The sequence below is a fragment of the Lutjanus erythropterus genome, chromosome 3 (genome assembly GCF_056507025.1).
Source record: "Lutjanus erythropterus isolate fLutEry1 chromosome 3, fLutEry1.hap2, whole genome shotgun sequence".
NCBI classification, from domain to species: Eukaryota; Metazoa; Chordata; class Actinopteri; order Lutjaniformes; family Lutjanidae; genus Lutjanus; species Lutjanus erythropterus.
Window position 1 is genome coordinate 44,806,195 of NC_139319.1, and position 11,846 is coordinate 44,818,040.

Below are 11,846 nucleotides of genomic sequence, written 5' to 3' on the forward strand. Positions count from 1 at the left end.
TTATTACATGTTTTGTACCGAGTCAATCAATTGATAATCAGCAGCATAAAGGGACTACAACTTGTGCTTTGGTAGGCAACCTTATATTGTAATTGTAAAATGACAAATAAATTAACCCTGAAACATGAAAGGGAATGAAATAATTATTATGATGACTTCTTTTTTCTGAAGAACAAAAATAGGACACACCACCATAATTGTGCAGGTGGAGGCCTGACTTTGGTCAGGCCACATCAGACATACTATCCTGTACTGTATGTATTGTACCTTGTTCTTCTTCTTCAGATAATACAAGTTATAGTCATTACATTTATTTCTAAATTAAACAAGTTCAGTGAAATAAAAGTCCATTCAAAGATAATATGTTCATGCTGTAGCAGCATCAGTCACAGTATGTTCCTAACAAGGCGATCCAAACCAGAATTGATACTCAGACTTGTCAACAATTCAATTTGCTTCACGTGTCTCTCACACTTTAAGCCATGCATACAACATCCAAACATAACCTGATACATTACACATACACATTGTCCATGCATTCATTATATAATGCTACTGTATGTCTTGTTGCATTCGGTGGCTTCAGGAAATATTATAGATTTTAAAATAATACATTTCTGTCCCTTTCTCTGTCTCTCTCTTCCTCCATCTGTGTGTTTGTGTGTGTACACATATATGTACATATGGTATGTACGAGTACATATTTATGTACACACACATATATACTCTGTGTGTGTATACATATATAAGGTTTATAGGCACTGTAAAAGGCACTTTGCTTGGTACTGTGAAAGGAGTGGGCTATCTAGATAAAATGCTCTACTTCAATTTTATATTGCAAATACAACAGATTAAGCGAAGTATTAATTTTCTAGGAAATCAGTGTAGAAATCTGTGAATGTTTATGGATAAAATAAGGAATAGGAATATTTTGTTTGTCTGAATTGTCTGAAAAAAGTTGAGGGACTAAATTACTCTGATGCAGTACATTAGCCACAACTGACACTTCCTTAGTCCCTCCCTTCTTTGTTCCGTGCTCTAATAACAGTTGGGCAGGTTTGGAGCCTGGCAGAATCTGGCCAACTTTTTCTTTCCTGTTTCCTGTACTTTGCTATAGTATAGTCACAAGTTAGCTTATTTTAGCAAAATGCGCGCAAACTAGCTATTCTGTGTTGTACATTAGCTGTTTGCTAGGTATTGCTAGCGTGGTGCTAACATCAGATAACTTAAGATATGACTTAAGTGTTGCAGACTGGAGTCTGTTAAGAGTAGAAGCAGGGTAACAGCTGTCTCACAAAAGTCACTTTTACAGGTCTTCCAGCAGCATCTTTTAACCATCTTCAAAATGTGGTTTTCTTTTCAACATAGACAAGCCTAGCACATCACATATCCAAGTGCAGGAGAGAGGAGAAAGTTGACCAAGGCTCTGCCTGGTACTGAACTTGCTCAACTGTTATTGGAGTGTAGAGCAAAAAAGGACAGGATTTAGGAAGGGTCAGTTGACCTTTGACTTATGATACCCCTTACAGACAGCAGGCACAGATGATGTGGGTCTACTCAATGCACATTGAAACCTTGTTGGACTCATTAGTACTGTATAAGACAGCTGTCAACCTGCTTCTACTGTTACGATAAGATATTAACGTAATTTATTGTCATCATACAACACAGGGCTGCACAATCAAATGAGAGTTGTAGTTCCTTCATGCTCCACACACAGAAACAGATAATGAATTAAATTTAGAAAAGTTAAAAATAAATCAATATGTATATTTATTTACATATATACAAATATACGCATATACACCTAGAATACAATTCTATAGCGCAGTTTTTGAATTAAGTTGAATGTAAATGGCAGCAACAAAGTGGTGATGATAAAATGGCCGACATCTTCACATAAAAAGTCTGACATGTGGGAAACATTGTTCGTCAACATTGACTGGGTTTGTGCATTAAGCATCTTGGATATAAACACGGAGTCCTCCTCTCCTCGCCCTGTCGGAGTTTTGTGTGTCGCCAGCTGTCAGCTCAGAATTGGTCCACCTGTCAAGTGCAGCACTTTGATCTGCAGGTCTCTCTGTGTGGGCGCAACAGTCTCTGGTTTCCCGTTGCTTTTTCAGCCTGAGTCCAATTTCGTTTGTTTCATTTTGTCAACCTGACATTAGCCAGGAACAGCCTTAAGTCCTAGCTGGGTCAGCATGACGCTTATCCCCGCTCACCTCCTCTCCTCCTGGGGTGGTCTGCAGTGGTGCGTCTGACTGATATTTCTCTCTCATGTTTTTCTGTCTCTTTCCCTCTGTCTTTCTCTCCCTTTTTTCTATTGTTGCTTCCACAATTATTGTTGATCATGGCTAAAAAATAATTGTGGGGTTGGGAGCATGAACTTTTTTCGGCTTATGAGGGGGGCATGCCTGAAACAGTTTGGGAACCACTGCGTTGACCCATTCAGATAGACCTCCAATGCAGGATTGATGCACATCACACTTATGTCTGCATGGGGTATAAAGGTCATAGCAAAGGGTCTCACCTTAGAAGTATCTGTAAATTACATTTTTCTGTTTCTAAGAATGAGCTTCACACAGAGAACTATGAAACCTGAATATGGGATGAGTTTGATATTGCTGACTGAAAATCCAAGAGTATGGAATAAAACATGTTCCCTCCAACCTCATGATACCAAACTGTGTTTCAGATGCAAGTCTTGAATATACAGGTCATAGCAACAATTTATCCGAATAAAATCGGGTGGCAATTCAGTAATGAAATAATTAAAACTTTGGAAAATGCATGTATGGTCTGAACAATACTTTAATAAACCAAAGTCAGCAGTATACTGTACTTATTTCTGAAGGTGGCAGGTCTTCACTGAAAGCGTTTTTAGGATTATGAAAGAATTGCTAAAGTCATAGCATGTGTAATACTAAGAGGATAGCTGAGATTGATTGAAGTGGGGTTCCATGAGATTCTTATCCATAATCAGTGTTTTAGCTACTTTAGATGATGGTCAGCACGCAACCAGTTTGTAGAGCCCTGTCACTCACACAGAGGCTCAGCATTGTGCTGTTGCAGAAGGGGTCAGCAGAAAAACAGATTTTAGCCACATAAATAAAGGCCTACGAAAAAAAAAAAATCCATATCTGTTTAAGTGTGTAGATTTTTTTTGCTGCTTGACCTTAACCCACGAGTCCATGGGCACAGGCTTACAGTTTTACACATCAGCACCACCAGGTAACTTGTGCTCTTTGATGGCCTCTAGTTTCTACAGACGTGTCCTCTCTCTCGCAGTGACCACCAACCAGGATTCCAACATTGATTTCTAGTTTTGAAAACCAGTTGATATTCGATCTGAATCTCTCAGACCTCTTTTCATCCTCTTCTCAACCAGATAAAATTTGTATATTGAAAGGGAGACAATAGTGGTTAGTGTGAACACTGTAGGCTGTGTGTTGCCAACAAGAAGCTCCTGGACATTATAAATGAGGAAGTTATCCATATAAAATAAAGAAATTGTGGTTCTTGCTATTGCTTACCACACTCTAAACATCTTTTCACTGGTGACCATAGTCATCTTTTAAAGGTCTTTTCAGAAGACAAAATGCTCACTTGACTCTCTTTCAGCCCGTTTAGTCTCCGTCTTCAAAAGTTCAGCTGTAACTCTGATTCAAATAGCTGATCTGACACAGCGTGCAGCACAGGCAGACGCTCTTATGTGCAGGAATATGAAGTACTATGGTTGAGAAAATGTAGTGCCAAAATAAAGGGCTGTCTGACAGCAAAGTAAAGCTCAGATTCACAAGGAACTGCTGGTATTGTGAGAAATAAAATTAAACTTTATCCTGAACAATGAGGAAGGCACCTTCAAAATCTGGATTCAGAAAGGTTTAAGTATATTTGGACAGTTTATCGACCACAAAGGAATTGTGCAATTTGAATCATTACAGAGAGAATATGATCTGCCACATTCTTTTTTTTAAGACACTTTTTTAGACACTACAGAGACTATATTGAAGATAGTGATATAAAGAAGAAAACCATTACAAATTATCACCCTATGACAGTTTTTGGTCAAAAAAAATAAATGTGGAGTGTCAAGCAATAAATCTCAGCAATATATATCCTGCAAGGTGACAATAAACCAGAAGACTTGAGAGCAAAAACAAGATGGCAAGAAGAACTTGATTTAACACTAAGATTGAGTGGGAAAATATAAGTTGCTGCAAACTGCTGGAGAGACTGTGGCGAAAATCACACCGATTATAGCCACGTCTTCTGGTCTCGTCCAGTTTTTTACAACGTACTGGAAAGATATTTGTGTAGATATTTAAAAACTGTTTCAAAAATTGACCTAAAAATTAATCATGAGTTCAGTCTGTTAGGAAAAATGCCCAAGGGGATAGTTGCATCTGAAGGTAAGTACCTCATTAGAATACTGAGGACAACTGCTCTTGAACGTCTTGAACAAAAACAACTAAAAAGGCTTCAGAAACTGAGCGTAGAGAAATGGAGGGGCCTAGTGGAACAAATAAAAGAAATGGAGCAGTTAACATATGAAATCAGAGGAAACCTTAGAATGGGACACATACTGTGGGCCAAATGGGAGAGCTTAATGGAAAATAGGGGATGAACATTAAAAACACACAGTAACTAGACACCTTGATAGGCAATGTCAGGGTTGGGCAATTATTTTTCATGGAGGGCCACATGAGAAATTGATCAGGCTGCTGTGGGCCAGACACAAATGATGAAAGGTCCTAATAATGGGCAAATATCTAATAATGCAATGGTCAGAATTGTTCTAGACAGGGCACTTCTACTGTTGGTCTCCCTTTCTGAATTACCATGTGATGAATTATAGGCTAATATTTTGCTGGTAATGTCCAAAACATGATATTTTACAGTGTAGCATACAGGCTGCATACAGGTTGCAATGATAGTAGCAGCAAAAGTAGAAGAACGACAACATAAACAACATGGATATACAGCAGTGAGTGAATTAAGTTACAGTTTAATATAAAAGATATAGTTCATTATCATTACCAATGAATACAGCGCTGACCCCTTCAAAGTAAAGGTCTAATAACAGTTAAATGGTACGAAAAATGCTATTGACTGTCTTTGCTACATATAAATTTTTGGCATTTCCATTATGACCTTGCGAGCCACATGAAACCATTCAGTGGGCCACATCTGGCTCCCGGCCCCATTTTGCCCTGGTCTGGCCAATAGATTACTACTGGCATAATAGAGATCGATGGAAGTCAACAACCAAATAGGGGGATCACATAATAACTGAGAGAAAGATCTGTGAATAATATGAACTTAGATATATACATAGATTGAATATTGTATGGACTTGGGGGTGAATGACAGTATGTAAATGTGTGTATTGTATAGTTACCTTTTATTATTTCTTGTATGTTGGCAAACTTTGTTTTCCCTTTATTTGTGTTTTCTTTATTCGTTTTGTTAATTCCATTGTTTATTTACCATGGTTACATGTCACAATGGTACCTCACATACCAAAAAAGTAAAGCATTGAACAAAAAAAAAAAAATTGTGTGGCTAAAATATGTTTTTCTGCTGACCCTGTCTGCAACAGTACAATACTGAGCCTCTCTCTTCTTCTGCTTCCCATAATCTAAACTATCCCTTTAACTTTCATTCAGTATCCTCACATTGCATTCCATGTTCTCAAGGGTCATCTAAGGGAGTTACAGTTCTGTTCTACATTACAATCCTGTGCCACATGATCTGTTATCACATGAGGTTGATATTTATTTAGAGGAATAGTTTTTTTGGAAATATGATTTCATGCTTTCTTTCTGGGATTGAGATGTTCAGATGGATATAAATCAGGTTTCTGAGTTAAGTAGTAGAAGTCAGGACATGGTTAGCCTAGCTTAGCATGAAGACTGTCAGCTGTCATCAGTTACTGAGTGCAGCTTTGTCATCTGGGTAAACTTTCTTTTTATTTCATGGCAAATTCTGATTAACCTGAGCAAAAACTCTCAGAGTTTGACAGGTTTGTAGGATGGAAATATACTCCACTGTATCTGGGAATCTGCTCTATAGCCAAACACACTGCTCAGACATGCTGGATGGATGGACACTGTTTGTCAAGAAATAGTTTTTATATTTCTTCCAGAAATATTTCTTCCAGACATGAGATTGATATCAGTCGGCTCATGTGACCCTCAGAAAGAAAGCAAATAAGCATTTCCAAAAATGATCTGGTTTATCTGTTGTCTTGGTGTTGATTAAATTGTGGTTGACATATTTTTTCCTTGTACAGATGAAATTCACAGATGCAATGCGCTCCAAAGCTCGTCTGTCCATCACAGGATCAACCAGTGAGAATGGACGTGTCCCGGTGGCTTATCTCCGTCCAGGATTACCCATGAGCCTCAGCATGACTGATCTCTCCTGACCACGCCCGAGCCAGTGCCTTACAGCCAATGGACACACATCTTCCATTCCCCTCTGAAAGTGAATGAAAATTTTTGTCATCTCCTTTGGTGACCAATTACGACTCACCGTGGGTGATTTCTTTTTTTTTTTTTTTCTCCCTGATTTTCAATCTGGAGTTCAGCCAATCCTATCTTTCTGAGGACTCCTGATCTTGCTCTTTCACATCTAGCCTAGAAAGACTGGACAGATGTTGTCCTCTCATCACTTGGCTGTCAGGCTTCAGCAAAGACCTGCCCACCTACAAACTTGACCATCAGCGAGAAAGATGGCTGATCATTTACAAATTCAGAAAAAACAATCAAGCACAGTGGACAGTTTTCTACACAAACACAAATCATTGTTTCGTAAATTTTTGCCATGGAGGCTCCTCTTGTATAGAATATAAGGACAATAGTGATGCTGACTTAATGCAATAACAACATTAATCAGGGATGTGATCAGGATTTGTGGATATAAAAGTAGAATCTTGGTTAAAATGAGTGTAAGTGCTATGAGCAAAAACAGACTTCCTGAAAAATCACATCCGTGGAATAATAGTAATAGTGTGATAGCAGATAATGATAAAGATGTTATTGTTCCTAATTGTTTTCCTTAACTCTGCCTGAAAATCCCTAATTAGTAGAGACTTTTACCAGACCCAAGAGATGCATGGACTGACACACACACACACACACACACACACACACACACACACACACACACACACACACACACACACATACACACACACACACACACATACACATACACATAAACATGCATATTTATGCTGGATTGGGATTTACATACAATAAAACACTTTTACAATGCACTTAAACAAAACCACTGGTATAAAAACTCACACTATACACAGGGATGGGCAAAAACAAGCAAAAATGTATGTTGATACAAAAATAATCACACTAAGATTTGAACATATCTGACTTTGGTCAGCATTTCTGACACCTTCTGGTGGAATCTAAAGACTGGGTTGCAGCAGTTTTCATTTGGATTGATTTTTTTTTTTTTTTACAAGAAGAATTTAAGACAAAGATGAAAATCCTACACCTAGTTGCTTTCATGAAATATACTACACCACTCATAGATAGGGCTGTGACAATAACCGCATGACCGCAACACCACTGTCATGTGATGGTTTTCACGGGGTTGAGCTCATCATCGCCGTGGGGCCATTTATTCCATTGCATTGCAAAAATAATCAGTGTTCAACATGGAAAAAAAGCATATATAATCCCAGACCATGCTGGATCAACCTTTAGTCTACACTTACTGCTAATCTTTTCCTCTGTCCTGCTAGCATTCATGTCACTCTCAGTCTGCTGCTCACTCTCCCCACACATTCTGCCCTGCCCTATTCCTTAACGGAGCTATGCTATTCTTATAATAATATCCTTCAATAAAGTCCAGTAAAAGAAAAAAAAATACAGAAAAATATGTCAGCATCTTGCTGATACGTTGCTTCTTCACTGCAGTTAAAAATATCCATATCGTCACAGCCCTACTCATAGATTAAATGATCAAACAAAAGCCAAAAAACACTAACTGCACAAGTATTCAGACACAGATATACTATTTAATTTGATAAGTTAACATCTGGTTCTTGGTGATGCTTGGTGTGCTTACACATTATACAGAATCATGTCAATAGGTTTTGTAGTGTCTTAAGTATTAACTGTAAATGACTTTTACTTATTAGTTTACATTTTGCTCTTATTTATGGGTAAATAGCTTGACATCCAAAATGATTGTTTTGGCTGTGTGAAGCACACAACTCTTCTACCATATGATAGTCAGTATAGTGAAGTGTATTATAGCCATTATAGATTATGTGAAGTCAGTTAAACTACTTTTTTTGTCCAGTGTTAACAGCAATACAGTTATCGCATTTATTTAGGGTCAGCCACGGAAGAATAACACTGGGCCCATATTTCAAAACCTTAATTTAGATCAGAATTATCCAGATTTTGTAAGCCCCCTTTTTTTTGCAATCCCCGATAAGTGATCATGTGGGTTCGGTCCTGGTTTTTCAAAGATTTTTCAAGTTCTGATCTTTTTACAGGCCTCCATCTTTATTATTATTATTATTATTATTATTATCATTATTATTATTATTATTATTATTATTATTATTATTATTATTATTATTATTATCATAAATGTTTTGCTGGATTGCACTTGCAGGAAGAAATTCCCTCAAAGAAGTTAAGTTTGAAAGGGTTTTTTGTTTTTTTTTTGTTTTTTGTGTGTGTGTGTGTGTGTGTGTGTTCTAATTGAAAATATTGGTTTACAGGTTAATTGTTAAATTGAATTTGAATGGATATTTTGAATGATCAATCTGTGAATAACAGGATATTTAAATGTTAAACATGTCCTACATCCATCTTGCATCCATGCTGAATCCATCCTTCCAGTGGGATTAGCATTATTTTGGATTTTTAGCATTAAAACTATCCTAATCTGCACCTTGGGTTTTTGAAATACCCCAAATCAACACTTTGTCTAGGTTCTGGGTGGGATTGGATTAGTAAATCCATACCCTCATGTTTGTAAATTCGTCAGATTGTGAAAAACCCAATTTGGAAGCTTAATCTTATCTGGATAATTCTGATCCAGGTTAAACATTTTGAAATACTGGTCCCTGGAGATTCAATCCTGGTAACCTGGTGAGAGGAGCTGATGACTTAATGTGCACTGCACTGGCAAAAAGACAGCACAGACAGTTTGAGACAGGTCGGGCTCAAGAATGACAGGGACATGACGGAACACAGAGCTTGAAGTACAGACCTGCAGGTAGATATCTGCAATTGAAGTTGGAGTAACAATGTAAAGTTATAGCCAACCTGGCCTTCCCATGGGCAGAGGGAAAGAGACAATATAGCATCACATTGCACTAGTCTTGTGGGCAAATAGTCTGAATTTGATTTAAAAAAAAAGAAAAAAATATTGCTTTGGGTCTCAGTTTGGGTTGGGGATCTCAAATTTAGTGGCACTGAGTGAGATTCAGTTAGGACTGATATTAAGACGCAGTAACTATACTATGTTTTTAAGGTCAGTCACATGTGGGCATGTGTGTTTGGTCGATGCAGAGCTCTGATGTTAGCTTCAGCTTCATTTCTTTGTCCACCAGTTCCCATCAACACTGTAACGGCTGTACAAATGGCAACAACTTGCCTGTGCCAACCATGTGGTGAAAGCATCACAACAGCAGCATCTTCAGTGGTCCTTCAGTCAGCAGTGCTCACAGCTTAATGCGCAGTCACTGTCACTATATTCACAAGTTAAAGGAAAAGGCGCATTTTATATGAGGGTAAATATTGTATTTTCATTTGGAGATTTACATAGCATTTGTTTGTGGTTATTTGTGGGGAAAAAACAGGGATGCAACAATTAAAACTGCGGGTCAGGCTTGCTGATCATATAAAATGAACATTGTAATTAATAGCAGATGGGCTGCCAGTGGGTGAAACAGGGTTAAGCATCTCCCCATCAAGAGAAAGGCTGCGTGCATGGAAACTTCAAAATAACTGAAAGCAGCCTCTCTAATCATCAGTAATCAATCAATTAGCAAATCACAGAAGAAAAGACACACAAATATCCAAAAGGGCAAAGGTCAACTTCAGTCATAATATTCTGCAAAAATACATGTAGTTCCTTGAAGTTCTCTGTACCCCTCTGTGAAAGTAGTGAAGACAGCATGTTTCTCACTGGAAATTATTCACACACTCATAGTAAAAACTTCCATTTTCTTAAAAATAAAACTTTTGATACCTTTAATTACATTCCCTCAGAGTCTTCACTGCATACATTTAGTGAGTTGTGACAAGTGTAAATGTAAATATAAACTGCAACTTGAATTTAAATAATCAGTGAGGTTACAGCTGCTTTGCTTCATGCATAAGTGTGCACATTGTTTCTCTTCATGGGGAGCTGCTTCATTTATTTCACCCACCTGAAACCGATCTGTTAATATAATATACATTTTATGACTATGGGTTAAGTATCTTATCTTACTATATGAATAATGTGCTGCTCAAACAACAGTTCTAAGAAAATACTGCACCACTGACGAACACAGTCCACCAGGACAGATGGGCATGCATACACTGGACACTTACAAACCTTGGACATAAAAAGGATTTATTATTGTTATTTGTTAGACTAAAATCTGAGTCAAGCCTTGCAAGTATCAGTTTTATTTCATATACTGAATACAGCATTGAATTTACTAGTAATAGAAAAGCTGTTCAGAAGCATCCGCTTCCCCTAAAATGCCACTGGTTCCAAATAGTGTAGGTTAAACTTTTTATAACTTGATGGCTGTATTGGAGAACAGCAGGCAGGTCCAGTGTGGGAGCCTCTTCTGTAACTTCTTTTACAAATTGTAGATGGGGAGTGTGACTAGCTCTGAAAAAAATCATAAGTTTGTTTCCTTTCCCCCCCTTTTTTTTCATTTTATACATAATCCTACTATTCCCAAACTGCAACTCAATAGTATTACTTTATATGACCCTACCTGACAATTACATGGCCACATCTGTCAGACTATATGCCCCTAGTTTCTAGTTTGTCAAAAAAAAAGAAACATCTAATGCCTTGCAACAGTTGTGGACAAAATTTCAAATATTTTGCAGTACAATTACTTGCTTTCTTTGATGCTATTAAAGGATGTTAAAATAAACAACAGAATCAAGAAATCCAGACCTTAGAATCCAAGGCGGCTTCAACAATATTTGACCTTATGTGGAAATTCCCGATTCTCATGAACAAGCTCAGAAAGAATGAATGAATGGCTGAAAAGACCATCTGAATTTATTTATCCCAATCAATCTCTCAAGATAAAAGGGACCATTCAGATGCTCAAATGATGGGATAAGATGCCATGACATCACTATGACATCATCAGAGTTATTTTCTCAGAGCCCCCCCCTTGAGCTCCACAAGACATAATACAACTGATTTCACGTGCTGAGGAGGACCCCTTTAAAATATATATTCATATAAATCATAGTCTTTCAATTACATATGAGAAGTACTGCCCATCCCTGTTAGAGGTCAGCACACCAGTACAGCAACAGACAAATACACGTCCTTAATCACCTATCCAGCCCATCAGTACACACTGACATACATTATGACACATGAAACACACTTCTAACCTATCATTTGCACGCGCACATGCACATAGTATTGTCATTCGAGTTCTGAAGCCAACTGGATGATGTGCCAAACAGACTGAGAACCAACCAGAGCTCTCCATGCTCAGCCAATGGCAGCTGCTGATACTGAAACCTGAGCCAATAGGAGCTCTCACTGCTGTGAGGTGGACAAAAAAAAAACTGTGAACAAAAACCTTCCTTTTAATGAGTACACTGCAC

The 11,846-nt window shown here is 37.8% G+C and overlaps 1 protein-coding gene across 2 annotated transcripts in view; it reads left to right on the forward strand.

Annotated features, from left to right (window-relative positions):
- The window catches only part of LOC146330838 (glutamate receptor 2-like), a 98,175-nt gene extending 90,545 nt beyond the window's left edge, over positions 1–7,630 (forward strand). The window contains exon 19 of one of the 2 annotated variants that reach the window (XM_084747717.1): positions 6,296–7,630. In XM_084747717.1, coding sequence (XP_084603843.1) covers positions 6,296–6,430 — 135 coding nt within the window. In that variant the 3' untranslated portion in view covers positions 6,431–7,630. The remainder of the gene's footprint in view (positions 1–6,295) is intronic. The other variant, XM_084747709.1, reaches the window with a different exon arrangement.
- Positions 7,631–11,846: the final 4,216 nt, after the last annotated feature.